General features: G+C 38.5%; 1 protein-coding gene across 1 annotated transcript in view; it reads right to left on the reverse strand.

The window, feature by feature from the left end:
• The window catches only part of usp43a (ubiquitin specific peptidase 43a), a 190,538-nt gene that overhangs the window by 18,898 nt on the left and 152,135 nt on the right, over window positions 1-19,505 (reverse strand). Inside the window, exon 13 of the mRNA XM_038269632.1 lies at window positions 16,240-16,359. Within this exon, the coding sequence (XP_038125560.1) occupies window positions 16,240-16,359 (120 nt within the window). The remainder of the gene's footprint in view (window positions 1-16,239; window positions 16,360-19,505) is intronic.

A 19,505-nucleotide genomic window follows, 5' to 3' on the forward strand; every position in this document is an offset into this window, starting at 1 on the left:
GATTGTAAGTAACATAGGAATGGTTTCTCTCTCTCTGTGTGCATGTTCATACTTTCACTGTGTTAGTAATTTGTTGCGTTCGCCTGTCTGCTAAGCTCAAAACAACCGCGCCTGGCTTGACGGAGAAACCAGGAGAACATCTGAGCATATTTACGACAGTGCACTTTTACTTTCGCCCTCTGGGGGGAGCCTCGCTGGAAAATCATCACTGGTTGCATAGTGTACCTTTAAAATGAAAACATAAACTGACAGTGCATTGGTTTATTTTTAATGTTTTGGAGTTTTTGAGCAACACTGCAATGAAGTTTTAACAGAAAAACATCTGGGTCCTTAAATGCACCATAACGGTCGGTCCACCTGAAGGAGGATAAATACGCAGAACAACAAGGAGATTGTTATGTGCGTCGGGCACATTTAATTATTTTTATTACTTTTTTCTTTTCCCTTTTAGTGTTGTATAGACCTTAGTTGAGTCACTTAAATTTTAGAGTTGATATTTATTTATTTTTTTATTTTGTAAATGATTCAATTACGTTAATTGGTTGTGATATTGGTCCGCCTATAAGTAGGCTGGGTTTTTCTCTCTCTCTCTCTCTCGCTTCGAACCTTCTGATGGAGCCACCGTCACAGAGAGCGCGTCCAGACGCAATGCGCACGTCTCTCCCGTCTTTGTAGGCCGCCGCTGACCTCTCCAGCCTGCCATGCGGTATTTTTCGTTAGCCTTTGTTTTTTTGCTGATTTTTTGCAACTTTGACCTGGTGGGACCAGTTGTCCTGTTTTCGTTCTTTTTAATTTTTTTTAGGGTTTTAACTGTCAGTTCGTTGCTAGCAGAGGCTTCGACGGCCCTGTATAGGGTTGGCCCTCTGCTGTAACTTTTTGTTTCTTTGGATCGGCTCACCAGGTCCAACTTTCTGTTCATACTTTGGTTTTTTTTTTTCTTAGAGTTTTTTTTTGGACACGGGGAACTGAGGAAAAATCTGACTCTGTTTTCTTTTCTCTTTGCAGAATTCTTTTAACCTCATGTTTGTCTCGTGTCCTCAAATATGTTGTGGCCTGGGTGGTCGTAACAGAGATGCTGAAGCTTTAAAAGAAAAGTCCGATGCAAGAAATTATCAATGCATCATCATTTATTCCTAAAATTAAAAGGTTCGCGGTGATTTAATGAATATTTTGCGTGGCTGAGTCTGGGAGCGGCCATCTTTGCCCAAATATAGTAGCCCCTCCCTCCTGCCATCTTCCAGCAGTGACGTCACGGTGCGGTAAGCCTAGCGCCATTCTCCCCGCTTTCCAAGCTAAATCAATGGGAACTACTAGACACATCTGCAATCAGCAACAATTATTGAAGATTTCCAGAGGACTTCACCATCGAAATTCACCAGAGCTATAGTGAAACTGACAATGCCCACGTGCATGGCAGCTGGATGCTGGAATACATCGGGTAAAAGTGAAAGAAAAGAGTTATTCCACCTTTCTGATTCCTGATCCTCCACGGACGGGTTGGTCGTTGGATCGCCAACTTGAAGAGGGAGGATTTGCCATCGAACTTCTGGCCAGAGAAAAAACCCGTAATATGTAGCCAACATTTGGAAGAAGAATGTTTTCAAGATGACTTGGATAATAGCGCGTTGTGACAAACACCAGATACAGCACTGGGACTTGATCAACAGCCGATACCGCACCGTGACGTCACTAACCAGTAGGTGGCAGTAGTGTTCTTTGTAGGGCTGCAACAACGAATCGATAAAATCGATAAAAATCGACTTTTAAAAGCGTTGGCAACGAATTTGATCATCGATTAGTTGTGTCGCGCGATTATTGCGTCATCCGCCGCGCCGTCATCACTGCCTCTTGACTGAAAGAGGAAGAAAAAAAAATATGGCAGAGCGAGTCAGCGCCGCAGGTGCAGTGTTGCCAACTCAGCGACTTTTCAGACCCCTCCAGCGACTATTTTTCAAAAAAGCGACTAGCGACAAATCTGGCGACTTTTTTTCGGTGTCACTGGCGGCTTTTGGAGACTCTAACGTGAAAGCATGCATCGTTCCTACTCTGCCGTGGGGCGCCTCCCCCCGCTCCCGCAGGAGTCCCTCTCAGCGCTGCAGTCAAAGCCTCAGCGTCCAGACTGCAAATGAGGCGCGCATGCACCGGGATTGACGGCGCAAATTGATCACAATAATTAAAATAGCCTGCGCTTTGTAAAGCGAAAAAAGTGATAACATGCAACTTTTTTCAAAAGAAATTAACATGGCACGGAACCACCATGTTTGTTTGGTTTTAAAGTGGGGGAAACGTAACGTTAGTTTCTCAGGTAGCTCATCTGATGCTTTCCTTACCGTGTTAGTAGGTTACAGACAGTGATAAGGTTGGCTACTTATTTTACTTTTAATTTCATTTGAATTAGCTTAAGCAGCGTTTACATTTACTTTATAAATAAATTAACTTGCAAATTATGAGGGCAAGACTTTTAAAGTTTAAATCTTCTGGCAAAGATAAAGTAAAGAAGATCCTGCAATTTATGGAAGTAAAGCAGAATAAAATCCAGCAAGATCAGTAATATGTCAATTAATTATATTTGCCACATTCCCATGTAAATATCTGTCTTTGGAGGATGTGTTCTTTAACACCCCTAGTTCTCTCATTTTTATTCCAAATACAATTTATAATTTGAATCACAGGGCTATTTTTATCTCTATGGTTCAGTATTTTCTCAAGTAGCAACTTTAACTGCTGTACTTTCCTGTCTTAAAAGGCCGAACTCTTCTAGTCTAAAAAAAACTCATTTGTTGAAATGGGGCGGCCTATTGTTTGAACCCCTTAGGGGCTTTAAAAACAAAAATGTCTTTTTTTGCGCTTTATGAAACAAAGTAGCCTATATTTTGTGGATGTACAGCAACATTTCTCATGTAAGTTTGCGTAGTTTTAACACAAACATTTATTTTTCATATAGCACCAGTACAGTTAATGAGCAACCTGTACTTGTGTGCTTGTTTGTTCTGTCTAAAATGTTTATTTTGGAATAAAGAGGTTAATATAAAAAATATTTTTTGTCCGATTCATCGATTAATCGAAAAAATAATCGTCCGATTCATCGATTTTTAAAATAATCGTTAGTTGCAGCCCTAGTTCTTTGACAAACATGGATGCCTCCAGTAAAGCACATTCACATGAAAATTACTCTGGATTAAAAACACTGATCATTTATTGAACAGGATGGAATCATTTCATATTTAAAGTAGTTTCAGAAGTTTGAATTCTGAATGTGACCGAACTTTTCCTTTAATGAGGTACTGTAGTTATGATTTACTATTTTAATCATAAAAATGTAAGACTTTGACCCCTCAGCTAAAACATAATTAGCCTCGTGAGACCATCCTGATCTCGCGAGCTTTCAAGGTTTCACTCGCAGATCAGTCTGGAGACTCTCCGTTAAAGAAAATTTGGAGCCGTTCACCAAACGAACGTCCAATCAGCGTTGGCTTTGAGGCGGGTTGAGGTGTGACGCAACAAGAAGCGCGACAGTTCAGTCTAAAGAACATGGCGGCTTCAGCCGATGAAACTAGCGTTAGCGTGGCTATCGAGCAAGTTTTATGGGAATTACAGAGTATTTCTTCACTGAAAGAAGAGCAAAACACTGCTCTGGAGGCTTTTCTCAGAGGAAAAGATGTTTTTGCTCTTCTCCCGACTGGTTTCGGCAAGAGTTTGATCTATCAATTGGCTCCTCTTCGTCGTCGCTCTGTTAGTACGTCATATGCTTCGTTGATCTGATTGGTTTATTTCGCCCGTCTATCACCAACATAGGCCAATCAGCTAACCAGTATTTTCGCCCCTTCCCAAAATTACTTCAACGGAAGGTTTCCAGATGGATATGCGGAGCAAATCCATCTGGCGGAGTCAGGTTTAAACATAATGACTCCTTAAGCCTTCAGGATGGCTAATGGTTTAAATAGAACTGATGTTTTGTGTTTTTGTATGATTCTTTTGTTATGAAAAAAACATCATTTTTTTTTATAAATGCTTAATTAAGAACCTAAATTCATATGACATGCATACATGGGAGGAACACATCTTTTTATCAAACCCTGTAGGTCATAGAAGCAGATTTGTCTTCAATGTTGATTTCTGACTTCATGCAACTACTTTCTACAGTATGTTTTCAGTCTTAATGCTCTGATTTCAAGTCTTTACTTCTTTCTGATTTCATAATGCCCCACTTTGCTAGGGTTTCATGATTTTACTGTTTTTCTTTCTAATTTCTGTAAAACAGCAAGAGATGGAATGTAAGGCGTTTGATTGACAGCTCCCTGCGTAGCCGCAGCTAGCAGATGTCATGCAGTTCTTAAATAAAAAAAGAAAGAAATCAGGAAAGCGGTATTTGCATTCAATAACGGTACTCTGCAGTGTATGAGAGGGTTGTTTTTTTTCTGTTTGCGATGCCTTGATATGTCTGTTCAGTCTCAGGATAAAAGGCGGTTGATGCAAACATGAATGTTTGGGTGTTTCTGAGCAGAACGGCTGTATTGTAACCTGAAGGTTTGAGTGTTAGAAAGAATCTGTTCTGTATGAGGAAGTAGTGCGGACAGAGCTTTTATGGTTCCCTTACCTGGCATCCTTTTATCGCAGTCAGAACTAATAGCATACCTTGTTTTTTTTCTCCTTTGTGTCCGTTTTAGACACCTTGGTGCAAAAAGACTCTATGGAACTGAAAGTTCTCAGTTTGTATCTGTAGCAACAAACATCCGTTGAAGTGCAGCCTGGTGTCTGCTTGTTCCATTTACAAAATCACAGGTTGTTCATGTATAATCTTCTGCAAAGGTGCCTATTCTCTGTTCTACATTTAAGTCAAATCCAGCAATCTGCTTTCCTGTTTTTATTCACTAGCAACAGACGGAACTAAGAGCAGATCTCACTGAATTATGGGTGCAATATGTGGTCTGTTTGTCAGATTGATATACATTATGAAAATAAAACAATTTAGCAGGAGTCTAACATTCCTTAGCTCACATCTCTGCATAAAAACAATCTATTTGTTTAAGTGTGATGTATTTTGGTCCTAGATATCTAGATTTTTTTCCATTCACATTAAGCGGAAACCATCAGGCTTCAAATCAATAGTCTGTATTTGTTTTTTCAGTAGTTTCATTTAAGAAATTAAGTTACTAAAAAACAAATGGTTTTATGACTGATTGAGATGCACCTCAGGAAGAGTAATTATAAAGGTCTGAGACCAGGGAGGAAGTTTATGATAGGAAAGATCGCCATGAAAAGGTTTGATGAAACCCTTTCATTACTGCATGTATCACAATATATAAACAGCAGTGTTCAGCATGGTACTTAAAAATAGTCATTAGTAGCAGTTAGTGGTTAATTCTCAAAAAGGTCGCTCTCTTATTAACTCAGTTATTTCACAATCAGTTACATGTGTGAATGAAAAAAATAATTAATTAACCCTTCAGCTAGAAGATCAGCATCTGCTGACTACCGTAATGACTCTAATAAAGGAGCACCCTGATTATAAAACGACCCTCTCTTTCCATGACCAGTTTTTAGGAACAAAAAACCCAAAAAGACCAAAAATACGACAGAGTATAAGGCCAGGCTAGAGACTTTTTTTTCTATTTCGAGAATAAACTACATAAACGTAACATAATGAGAATTAAGTCATAAAATTACGAGAATAAAGTGTCCCCCCCCCATCCCTCAGTGAGGTCTAGAAGCACAATATCTATATCCAGCCATTCAGCAAAGATGCTGCTACATGGCTGACATCTTATTTTGCCATTTGACCAATTAGATGAGTCCTTGAATGATATATTACCTACTGGAAATTAAGTAAAAAAAAAGGTAAACAAATTAAGAAAAAAGGTAAAAAGCTAATTGAAAAGATAAAAAGTGAAGTTAAAAAGTTAATTAGCCTAGTTAACAATTATATTTAGGTTTATAAACTGAAGAAATGTCAGTGCCAGTATCAGCATTAATGCCTCTAAGGTTTTATTGTACCAAAAAACAAAAGTGTTTTTTTCTCTCTCAGAGTGTTTTTCATGAATTTCTAATAGAAACAATTATGTTACTTTTCTTAATATATTTGGATAGTTGGCGTTTCTTGTTATTACATTGAGATTCATTTTTGCCATCGAAATATCAATTTTTTGTTTATGTTACAAAGGTAATAAGATCTTGTTCTGTATTCCAATAAAAATATTGGCTTGAAACTTTGATTTTCAAAGTATTTTACTGAGTGCCCTATAAAGGGTTAAAACTACTGATTAGAGATACATCACTGAATATGGTACAGTCTTGTACGGAAGAGGATTAGGGCCACTGGAAAAAAAAAAAAAAAAAAGTTGACTGATTTTTTAATTTTATTTCAGTTTAACATGGGAAAAGAGGTCAGAATTCTGAGATTAAAGTCAAAACTCTGACTTTAATCTCAGAATTCTGACTTTTTTTACCTTTAACAGCACTTTATTTACACAATTCAAACATATATACAATTGACGTAAAACAAGTGTCAGTTAAAAATCATTAAATGAGGAGCTTGTTAAAACGCAGTTCTCCATCATTTGACACAGTATATAAAATGTTTTTAAAACCCCACAACTGAATAAAATCCTCAATGTTCTGTGTGGCTCTGTGGAAGTGAAACTCCTGCCTGATCCTGGCTTTAAGGTTGCACTTCCACAGAGCCACGGCGTCAAGGTGAGGTCTCTCCTGCTGTCTGTCTCTATGGGACAAATAAATAGCCAGTTTAGCTTCACTGATTAAAAAGTTCAAAAGTCTGGCCTTTGTCTTGTTGCTCTTGTTTTGACACACTCCTCCAATAATTAGAGAAGTTGTAAAAACGGAGCTAAAAAGTCAGAATTCTGACAAAGTTTTTTCCCATACTAAACTGAAAAAAAATGTCAATATCAGCAATAATCTTTTTTTTTCAGTGGCCCTAATCCTCTTCCGTAGTCTTACCTACAAAACGAAAATGTCAGGAAAAAAAGGGACTTGCATAATTTCTCCCTTGTGGCATTATTTCAGAGAACTGTGAGGTTTGAGGCTCGTGGGCATCAGGGTGAATATCATTTTGAAACTTTATTATTAATACACGTTTCAGAGGTAGAGTTTGGCATTTCCAATGTGACCTCATTTCTATTTGTTGTCAACCGCCTTAGTTTCAGTGTTTTTGTCTGTTTTTATCCTTTTTTATTATTTCAGACAGAAAAATGAGAATAACTACCATTAGATAAAAGTCTGAACACACAATGATGATGCACACCCCTTAGATTGGGTACCTGAAATTGCCCTGTTAAACTCTATTATTAACTTTGAAGCAATTTAGAAGAATATTACTAACAGGCATCCCTAACATTTCCTTTTCGGAAACTCTTACAAAATCACAGTTGTGACCAAATTCTCTGACGAAAGAGATCGATTAGGACTCGCTTAACTGTTGAAGTTGGCTTGCAGGTAAAAAAAAATTTCAAGCTGGTATTTAATGGTAACTATTACAGTTTTCTACCCGAAAATGAAACCAAGCAAGAATCCCGACAGAGGAGGAAATGAGACGAGGAAGAATTGAATGTTTGCTGTAAGGAGGAACGTCTTCACTTCCTGTGATTCATGTCAAATAGATTAAAAAGCACAGAAGGAAAGTACTATCTTTGGTGGTTACTCTTTTTAAATTTTTTTTTCCAATTAATGATTATTCTGCTCTAACTGAAAATCTGTGGGTATATACGAGTTTCTTGCCTGTTTTGAAAAAATTCAGTGTCAGGTTTTTTTTCATGCTTTAATCTCTGAAACATCCAGCTGCCATGCACGTGGGCATTGTCAGTTTCACTATAGCTCTGGTGAATTTAAATGGTGAAGTCCTCTGGAAATCTTCAATAATTGTTGTTGATTGCAGATGTGTCTAGTAGTTCCCATTGATTTAGCTTGGAAAGCGGGGAGAATGGCGCTAGGCTTACCGCACCGTGACGTCACTGCTGGAAGATGGCAGGAGGGAGGGGCTACTATATTTGGGCAAAAATGGCCGCTCCCAGACTCAGTGATCGCAACAAAAATTATTGATTATTTGCTGACCAGACTTTACCTTTAAGGCTGGAGAGTGTCTGTCTCACATAATATGACCTGTTAAGACAAATAACTCTGAAGGCTTTCCTTAATCAGAGCCACAGAGATTGCTATTGGGGTTCAGGTTTTCTGGCTGTTTGGTTCCAAATGTTTCTATTGTTGTCTGTTAATAATATTTCAGTAATTCCATTTAAAAAGTGAAACTTGTATATTATATTCATACATTACATACAAACTCATATATTTCAGATGTTTATTTTGTTTAATTTTGATGATTACAAATGACAACAAATGAAAATCTCAAATTCATCATATCAGAAAATTAGAATATTACTGAAGACCAATAAAAACAAAGGATTTATAGAAATGTTGGCCAACTGAAAAGTATGAACATGAAAAGTATGAGCATGTACAGCACTCAGTATTTAGTTGGGCCTCCTTTGGCCTGTATTACTGCAGCAATGCGGCGTGGCATGGAGTCGATCAGTCTGTGGCACTGCTCAGGTGTTATGATAGCCCAGGTTGCTCTAATAGTGGCTTTTAGCTCTTCTGAATTGTTGGGTCTGGTGTATTGCATCTTCTTCTTCACAATACCCCATAGATTTTCTATGGGGTTAAGGTCAGGAGAGTTTGCTGGCCAATTAAGAACAGGGATACCATGGTCCTTCAACCAGGTACTGGTAGCTTTGGCACTGTGTGCAGGTGCCAAGTCCTGTTGGAAAATGAAATCTGCATCTCCAAAAAGTTGGTCAGCTGCAGGAAGCATGAAGTGCTCTAAAACTTCCTGGTATGTGGCTGCGTTGACCCTGGACCTCAGAAAACACAATGGACCAACACCAGCAGATGACATGGCACCCCAAACCATCACTGACTGTGGAAACTTTACACTGGACTTCAAGCAACGTGGATGAAGTGCCTCTCTTCTTTTCCTCCAGACTCTGGGACCTTGATTTCCAAAGGAAATGCAAAATTTACTTTCATCAGAGAACATGACTTTGGACCACTCACCAGCAGTCCAGTCCTGTTTCTCTTTAGCCCAGGCAAGACGCTTCTGACGCTGTCTGTGGTTCAAGAGTGGCTTGACACAAGGAATGCGACAGCAGAAACCCATGTCTTTCATACGTCTGTGTGTGGTGGTTCTTGAAGCACTCACTCCAGCTGCAGTCCACTCTTTGTGAATCTCCCCCACATTTTTGAAGGGGTTTTGTTTCACAATCCTCTCCAGGGTGCGGTTATCTCTCTTGCTTGTACACTTTTTTCGACCACATCTTTTCCTTCCCTTCGCCTCTCTATTAATGTGCTTGGACACTGAGCTCTGTGAACAGCCAGCCTCTTTAGCGATGACCTTTTGTGTCTTGCCCTCCTTGTGCAAGGTGTCGATGGTCGTCTTTTGGACAACTGTCAAGTCAGCAGTCTTCCCCATGATTGTGTAGCCTATAGAACTAGACTGAAAGACCATTTAAAGGCTTTTGCAGGTGGTTTGAGTTAATTAGCTGATTAGAGTGTGGCACCAGGGGCCATCAATTTTGAACCTTTTCACAATATTCTAATTTTCTGATATGATGAATTTGAGATTTTCATTTGTTGTCATTTGTAATCATCAAAATTAAACAAAATAAACATCTGAAATATATGAGTTTGTATGTAATGTATGAATATAATATACAAGTTTCACTTTTTAAATGGAATTACTGAAATCAATCTACTTTTTCATGATATTCTAATTTTATGACCAGCACCTGTATGCTTTAATTAGAAGTCTTCAAATTGAACAGTTTTAGCTTTACCTGGTTTGAATTCTGAGTAAAATCTTTAAGAACCTCTTTGCCATCATTTTATTAAAACAATCAGAACTACTAAACAGTTGAAATAGTTTTGCAAAAAAAATCAAAATGTTGTTGCAGGAATTTACAGGTAAACTTGCAGAAACAAGTTTTCACTTCTAGCATTAATCTAGGCGCTAGCTGCAACTCTCTCTTCCCTTCTGTGCAACAGCAAACCCGCTTTAATCGTATTACTGCCACCTAAAGGAGTGGAGTGAGAAATGTTATGTCATTTAAAAAAGTTAAAGTTAAAGCTACAGTGTGTAATAATTACAGGGATATACAGTCAGAAATGTAATATATTATACATAACTATGTTATTTATCATCATCTACGAGCTCAGCCTCTTAACCTTAATATTTGCGTTGCCTTAGAATTCGTTATTTATAATTACATAGGAGCGGGTCTCGCAGCCATGGAGGCAGACATCTTTGCGCTACGGCAGCGCAGAGCCAACAAACTAGCGATTACGAGATCGTGAAAACGTCACAACGATGTAGAAAAAATAACGGGTATATTTATTATCTTAAGTCTACATGAAATCTATACCCTACACAGACTAATGAAATACTATCTGTAAAATTATCTATGTAAACAAACCTCATCACTTGAGAAGGTAGGTGATGCGGACGTCGTGGAAGACATTTTGTCCCGTAACGCTCGCCGTACTGTTGGGGGGGAGAAGCGGTTGGGGGGAGATGTTCATGTTGCTGCAGTCTGACCGCTAGATGTCGCTAAAAGTTACACTGTAGCTTTAAACAAACAATCCACTGGACTTTGATTTTCAAGTTTAAAGATGTTTTGTTTCCCATCCAGGAAGCTTTTTAAATTCTAAATGTCTGGATTAGCGTTGAGTTTCAGGCTTTTAAAGAGCAGCCCAACAAAGCCCTATAATGGCTTAGAAAACATGCACATTAGAGACTGACATTTTTTCGGGAATTCCCGTGGGATTCCCGTGGGATGGGAGTCAGTATTAGTAACGATCACCTGATTGGGACAGTACAGGATTAAACATTAACGGGAGCAGACGGGAGCGGAAGCAAACCAATAGTAACTAAAAAAAAACTAGGATCGATGCCAAAAAATAAAATAAAATAGAAAGAAAAAAAAATCCAGTACTGGCGCCGCCATTTTGTAGTTTTTTTCTTGAAGCCTACACTATAATGCGAGTCAAAAAAACTACACGACCCAAAAACCAACAGTGCTTCTGCTCTGAGTTTTTCACCCGCGCTCAAAAACAATAATGGAGGGACCAACAGTTAGTGGCGAACTCGACTTTGAAAAGTTCGATTGTTTTGATTGTTTATTCACCTAAGATAAGCATGGTCTGTTTCCTTGTTTGTTACTTTTATTTTGTATTTATAATTATTATTCCTTTAACTGACCTTTACTACAGTTAGAAACAGGACCTTAACTGACCCTTCATAGAAATTCAGATTCAGTGTATTGGCAGAAATCTTATTGAAGACAACAAGAATGGGAGTGGTGCAGGAGCGGGAGTCATTCTGAATGGGAGTGGGAGTAATTTCACCAGGAGTGGGACGGGACAGGATTTCGATTTCTACTCTGGTCCGGGATCGGGACACCATTTTTTTCTGTGGGAGTGGGACGGGACAGGAGTGAAAAACCAGTGTCTCTAATGCACATTGAAACTGGAAACCAGCTCAATCCCTCAGTAATGGGAGCCGTTTTGGTCTTTTTTGGCCTGCAACACCTGATACTGGCCCATTCCTCTGAAAAGGCAGTCGTTACGGGTCATTATTGGGCTGGCTGACCTGGCGCGACATGTTAATCCCCTGCATAACAACGGGGTTGAGATGGTACTGGGGAGTAATCAACTTTGTTCCTGTTTGGCTGTGACTCCATCCTGGAGAGAAATATCAGCTGTGCTGCTGCCATCAACACCTTTGTTTCTAGATGTTGGAGCTTGGCCTGTTTTCCAGTGTAGTCCTGTTTCTCTGACTGTGACTAACTGGATGTGCTCTCTTCATCCTCTGACATGGGAGCTGGCTCGGAGCTCGTCTGCCTGGCTGTGTGTTTCCTGGACGGGGCCGCCTGTGGAGCTGGTTGACAGTTGCCTTTTGTATCTATGCTTCTTTTTCTATGTCTGCTTCTGTCTCCTTGAACCCCAGTGGGCCTCAGCAGATGGCCGCTCACACTGAGCCTGGTTCTGCTGGAGGTTTCTTCCTGTTCAAAGGGAGTTTTTCCTCTCCACTGTCGCTACAAGCATGCTTAGTGTGAGGGATTGCTGAAGAGTCAATGAGTCGATGCAATCAGCTGGTTTTCCTTAGATAGAAAACTTTGTATCAATTTGACTGTATGATCTGGTTGAACTGGAAAGTGCCTTGAGATGACATGTGTTGTGAATTTGGCGCTATAGAAATAAACTTAATTGAAATTGAAATGTATCGTTTTTGAGAGCTGAAGTCCACCTTCACTGTTTAACGTTGTTTTTTTTCTTTTAACATAAATGGCTTCCTTCACGCCACTTTCAAACCACCTCTCTTCTTTATCTAAAATGTGAACATTCTGGTCCTTAATCGAATGACTGAGAATCTCCATTTTCCTAAAGTGGGATTGTATTGCAAATGCAATTAATTGCCCGGCCCTACACAGAATTATCAATTTGCAAAACAGTTGTTAGTTTCAGCCCTAAAGTTAATTCCTCATGCAGGTTAATGTAGTCTATAATAATCTGTGATCTAAATCAAATTAAACTGCAATACAGTAAATGTGAACATTTCTGACCAACGTTCTCTATCACACCACCATCTGGTGAATTATTTACTCTAAAGGCCAAAACACTCCAGATTTCTTTTTGACAGACGCTCTGTCAGAATTAACGATTAGTGCACTGTGAAGTGAATAGGGCTGGCAGACGGTTTCCAGGGAACTACAGAGCACTTTGACAGGAACGCAACGAGTCACAGAGCAGGACAGAGTCAAACACAATGAGAAAACGCAAATTAAAAGAACTGAATTACAAAGTAAACTGGCCTGGTTGGTCCCCACATAGCTCCGTCACACAGCTTTGTGCAGATATACAAGCAGCAGGTCCCCCCCCCCCCCCCAGGAACCTGTTGCTTTTTATTTGTTCTCCCCTTCAGCTTCTGTCATTACAAGCTTTAAAATAGATGCTAACTACTTGACTGACTCTTAACTTTGCTTTTTATTTCAAACCGGAGCTCATTAGAGCCATTATTAGACATTAGGCTCGACAAGTTTTCTTAGCATTTTGTTTTTGTGCCTTTTCCTCCAGAGATTTTAACACATACCTGCTAAAAACACCGTGACCTAATTTCTTTCATCTTATCAACCTGTAGGAGCTTTTGTTTTCCTGCCATTATCGCCTTTTCACAAGTGAGCGGTAACATAAATGCATTTAATGGCACAGATTCACATTTACCAGCCGTGAGACATAACCTTAGCATAAACTGCTCTTTAACTCCCCCAAGCTGTTGTTCCTAAGCTGCAAAAGAAGCCCACTATCTGCTCCAAGGTTAGGTAACAACACTTTAGTTTGGTTTTTAAAGGAAAAGTCCGGCCAGCAAGGAATAACCAATGGATTATTATTTATACCTAAAACTTAAAACTAGTGTTAATCAGTAAAAAATTAAAAACAATAATTTTTGTCACAATAACTAAGTCCGGGAGCGGCCATTTTTGCCCAAATAGTAAAGGGCTGGTTATCCTCCTGCAGCAGTGTGTCGCTGTGAGCTTGTCGCAGATATTCTTGATTTATACCGAATATTGAAGCATTTGTCTGCGCTGTTATTCCACGCCACAATGCAAGAGGAACTAGCGGTGGGTCTAGATACGGCCGAGGCGGTGAGGAAATGGAGGCAAGTTTGTCCGACAACGGAGGGACATGAGGGTGAAAAAGAGCGGGGTGGAAAAAGGGTCCCAGCGTTCTTGTGCACCTCGCTCTGCTAGCTGTTCTATCTTTATGAGTCGTTTTCCACAATGCTGGTCATACAAACAGAAAATATGCATGAGTAGAGCGGATGTAGAATTGACCAATCAGAGGTCTGCGGTGACCTACAATTTTGGAGAGATGCAGCAGAGTGTCTGTAGAAGGGGCGGGGCATATCTGTGTTCACTGTGACACACACGCAGACGACCTAGTTTGTGAGTATAAACCAGCCCTAAACACCCTACTGCTGCCATCTTCCAGCAGTGATGTCACGGTGTGGTAAGCCTAGCGCCATTCTCCTAGCCTGACGTAGTCCGACTCAATTCTAGTCAGAATGAGTCTGATGCTGCTCCATAGAGCTGTGATTATGGGGCGTGTTTCGAACGAACCAGGAAAAAAATGCCTCTGCACTCAATCGGATAGACCTACAACCAATAAGAGCAACGGAGTGTTAAGCCACGCATAGTTGTTGTCAACAAAAATCAAAGCGTGCAGTTGCACGCCTAGAATAAGAAGATGAGCCTTGATCGCGTTTCTCTGTTCCTCTTTTAAAATTAATTTGCTGTCGATATCTTCTAGAACAGACCTAATAGCAGAATCTACTCACCTCAACTCTCCAGCGGCAGCCATTGTTGTTGTCACCCAAGCGCGCTTTGGTGACGTCGTTCATTACGTTACTGTTGATCATCTGTCCATCATCGTATAAAGCCCGCCCTGACAATTTGATTGGATCGCCAGAGGGTGGGCGATCATACTCGCGCTACTATTGAGCAATGCCAGACCGAACTTCCTGACCTCAAAGGTTGTGGGCGGGACTAAGTTCGGAATGGCACCCAGGCTACCATTCTCCCCGCTTTCCAAGCTAAATCAATGGGAACTACTAGACACATCTGCAATCAACAACAATTATTGAAGATTTCCAGAGGACTTCACCATTGAAATTCACCAGAGCTATAGTGAAACTGACAATGCCCACGTGCATGGCAGCCGGATGCTGGAATACATCGGGTGAAAGTGAAAAAAAAAAAGAGTTATTCCACCTTTCTGATTCCTGATCCTCCACGGACGGGTTGGTCGTTGGATCGCCAACTTGAAGAGGGAGGATTTGCACTCGAACTTCTGGCCAGAGAAAAAACCCGTAATATGTAGCCAACATTTGGAAGAAGAATGTTTTCAAGATGACTTGGATAATAGCGCGTTGTGACAAAAACCAGATACAGCACTGGGACTTGATCAACAGCCGATACCGCAGTTTGACGTCACAATCATCGTATAATGGGAGATCAGACTTTCTCTTCAGCTGCTCCCAGGCTGTGGAACGCTCTCCCCACAGACTGAAGACGCTTTTATACGTAGCCTTAAAACACACCTTTTTAGGAGAGTTTTTAATTGAACTCTTCCCCCTTTTTTTTTTATTGTCTTTGATTATTTTATCTTTTCATTTTATTTCTCATGCTCTCCATGTATTTTTATTTAGCACTGACCTGTTTTACTATGTAGCACTTTGGGATTTGTTTAAATATAAAGTGCATTACAAGTTCAAAGTATTATTATTAGTAGGGATGCACGATATTGGGATTTTGGCTGATATCCGATATGCCGATATTTTAAAACTCATGTAGCTGATAACCGATATCGATACCGATGTTAAAGCTGGACAAAAATAAGTAGTCATTGAAAATAGCAGTTTTGTTATCCATTTCTGACACTTTGAAAAATAATAAACTCAAATATATTTTCATATGCTGATATCAAATTGATTTTTAAAAACGCGGTATCGATCTATTTTACTTTCAAAATCTGGTGAAATTTCATCGTTCTGTTACAAACTCGTGATATTTTGCAAATTCTTGTGAGATTTTGTTAGTAAAATAGATCGATACCGCGTCAATATATCAACATATAAAAATATGGCAACATTTGGTGAATTTTCGGGGGATTTCGTAGCATAACGATGACATATAGCAATATTTCATTAGTAAAAGAGATTGATATGGTGTTTTTAAATGGCAATATATCAGCATATGAAGATATTGGTATATTTTAATGGATCAATATTTTTTCCCTCGTCTTTAGAAGTTTTTAAGTCTGTAAAAAAGAAGTTTTTGAGGAAGAAGAAGAAGAAGTTTTTTTTTTTTTTTTTTTAGACTTTAGAAACTCAGAAGCTGATCAAATATCGGGTTAAATATCGGAGGGGTGGCCGATGTCCGATATTCAGTTTTAAGGCCGATACCGATAGGGGGCCGATTATATCGTGCATCCCTAATTATATTATCAATTCATATTTAAAGTATTTTCAGAAGTTTAAATTCTCAATATGATCGGACTTTTCCTTTAATAAGTACTTGTTTAAAAGCAAGATTTTATGGATATCTAAAACTCAATTTTAGTGTGGGCGAATTTCCATCACTGGTCTTCACTGTGAACCACACTTTTGACCTTGCCTACCTGTCGGAAGCGCTTTAGGTGGAGGATGAGGATGTCAGGCAGCGTCCACAGACTCATCTTCACCATGCCCTGCTGCAGCTGCTTGCAGTGGGGACACTTCCAGGCATCATCCGGAGCAAGCTGGATACAACAGGAGCAACAGAATCAGAAATGATAAAATCTCCATGACTAGAGGTTCACATTTGGTTTATTTACGTTGCAGTTTAACCTGTTGAACATTTGTTAGCAGTTTGACTCCCAAAGAGCAAGTCCTGCTTCTCTGAATCCAGGAAAAAAAGGGTTTTCCTGCATGAAGTTTGCATTTTCTAAAATATGATAGGTTTTATATACGTTCACCTGCTTCCTCCTTAAAATCTAAAACCAGCCATGTTTAGGCATCATGTAAGGCGTTAGCAGGAGGGGATTTACCATTAGAAAATACAAGGCCGTTACCTAGGGCACCTAGTTCCTGGGGGGCCCATAAATACAACTATTCCTTATTTGTTCACATTAAGGATCAGGATTTATTTTGCGATAATAACCTATTGAGCCTACTGGCATAATCTTAAGCCATTCTATGGGACCAATAATCGTTAATAATGATCATGAATTGGGATGATAACATCAAAAGCCGCCGCAATTTTCCACCTGATTGATTCTCTTAAAGTTTTCCTTACAAAAAATGAAGATGACACATTGCTGTGCATCATTTCCACAGGGCATAACAGCAATATGGGAAAAGGTGTGCGAGCAACAAAATGAAAAGGATAAGTGTGAAACCATCAGCCGCTCTATTTCTAACATACGACTCTGAAACAGGAAAAACATCTCGATTCTGATGTTTGTTTTACACCTAGATCTAGAGCTTCCGTTCTGTTTCAGCTGCTGTTTATTGGTTAAGCCTTCAGCGCTCCAACACCAGATGTTGCTACAGTAACAGCAGCCTTGTTTTCTAACACTAGGCTCCCCTCACAAATAAAAACATGCAGTATCTGGAAAATAAGCGTATTTTTCTAACACTCATCCAGGGTTAAAAAAATCCAATTAGACAGAAGAAAGGAAAAGCCCATGTTTCATTCCAGTCTCATGTCAGAGGCCAAGTCCCACTGTAGCAAGCTGCATGTTTAAGTGCTCAACAGACCAGCCGCCTGTTACTCAGGGGCAGTAATCACACTATGAGCACTTGTTGCATTCTGATTGGAAGAAAATGTTCAATATTTTTATGCTAATCCAAAATGAGCATCAGTCCACTTTCATAGAGATCTATATCGGTTATACAAAAATACACTAATTACCCCCATTAAAAGATAAAAAAAACAACATATATATAAACTAACATGTAATCAGTCTTTGGATAATAAAAGAGCAAATGTGATTAGTGAAAAAGATATCAAAACGTCTAAAACTGCATGATTAATAACTCTGGTGGAACGTGTTTTTCATACAAAGTCTTCAGTGTAAAAAAAAAAAAAGAAAATAGCATGTTTATCCATTTATAGAAATGGCCCAAAAACAGTCACATGGTGGTTCATCCACACACCTTTTAAAAGGGGGCTTTAATATTTCTAAAACAAGTTTTAAAATTATTTTTTTCAAAATTACTTTTTGTTTTATAGCTGTGTAAACAAATAAAATGAGATTTAAAATTCAACCTGACATGTCTGACTCTGCGGGAGTAATGCAACAACAGGTATGCATTTTTAGCTTCATTGAAACTAGAGCCTCAGACCTTTCCAATGAGGGGTCGGAGGTCATTGTGCGACCATTTCAGGTGATGTAACCGACATGCATTCCATAAGCTTGCTCTGTTATTCTTATTTTCTATTCAGTTTGGTGATTTTATTGGTAAATTTCAATGAAACATTTATTCAATCTTAGGAGCAAAGGCTTTGCCTCATGCAGAAGGTCTCCAATAAAGTAAATCAGCGTATTTGTCTGACCAGACTCACTTTTATGAGCGGAAAAATGCATTTTTGCACTTTTGGCACTGTGCCAAAATCCCATTTCCTCCTCGCACACTGCCCACTAAAACCTTTGTGAAACAAACATGTTTCAACTTATTCAGTCCTGATCAGCTTGAGTTTTAGTCAAGATGTGGATCTATAAAGTCTGAGGGTTCATCTAGAGTTTCAAATGGGGTTTTGCAGTGTTTATTTTGGATAAAAATTTGGCGAGGTTAAATATTTCTTTGTTGTTTTTGTTTGTTTAATCACCTAGAAATCAGAAATGGTGACATTTAAAATAGTGGTTCCACCTGAAAAATATTCATCAATGCATTTCTGTCACAAAAATACAAAAAATTGTATTTCCAATTTATAGTTTGGGAGCTGAACTTGCTTTAATTCCCATCTGGAATTTCAGGCGGAATTTGATCCTAAGACCATCTGGGCTTAAGGCTATGCAAATCTACTTAATTTAATACATTAGATAACCATTAACCAGATGACTGGAAAAACATCAAACTTTACTCAAAAAATATGACTTAAGATGATTCACAGGGAACATGACTTAAAAATGCATTAATTTTAAAATGCTTAACTATACAGATAAAAATATATCCCAAAAAGTTTTCTTTTTATGGATTTATCTTGATAAAACAAAAAACAAAAAATATATAAACTAACATGTAAAAAGTCTTTGGATATTAAAACAGCAAATCAGATTAGAAGATGCCAAAACTTCTAAAACTACATTATTTGCAACTCGTGTGGTATGTGCATTTCATACAAAGTCTTCACTGCAAAAAGATGCAGTAATTAATAAATCAAAAGACTGTTAAATAACAGTTTAAGACTATGAAATCTTAAATGGGAATGTACTTTATTTAATACATGAAATAACTGTTAACAAGATGGCTGGAAATACGTCACACTTTACTCAGATAAATATAAAACTCACAGCGATTCGCAGTGAAAATGATATACAAAAATGCATTTATTTTAAAATGCAGATAAATTTGTATTTGTAAATGTGTACATTTTGTAAATGCAGATAAATACAGATAAAAATATCCCAAAAAGTTACTTTTTATGGAATCATCTATATAAAACGAAAGGTTAAGGAGTTCTGAACATTAGAAATTACTGGATATACTTGTAGATTGTGAATCAAGCTTTTACTTCCATTTTTATTGAATCAAAATGTTTAAGAAGTTATAGTTTACTGTTAAAATGTCAACAGCTATTTGTTGTAAAAAGCAGAAACCACCAAAAAAAAAAGTTTTAACATTATAAGAAAAAAGTAATAAAATTATGAGAATAAAGTCGTAAACTTATAAGAATAAGGTT

This window comes from Cyprinodon tularosa, unplaced genomic scaffold (genome assembly GCF_016077235.1).
Source record: "Cyprinodon tularosa strain WSP-4 unplaced genomic scaffold, ASM1607723v1 ctg732, whole genome shotgun sequence".
NCBI lineage: Eukaryota > Metazoa > Chordata > Actinopteri > Cyprinodontiformes > Cyprinodontidae > Cyprinodon > Cyprinodon tularosa.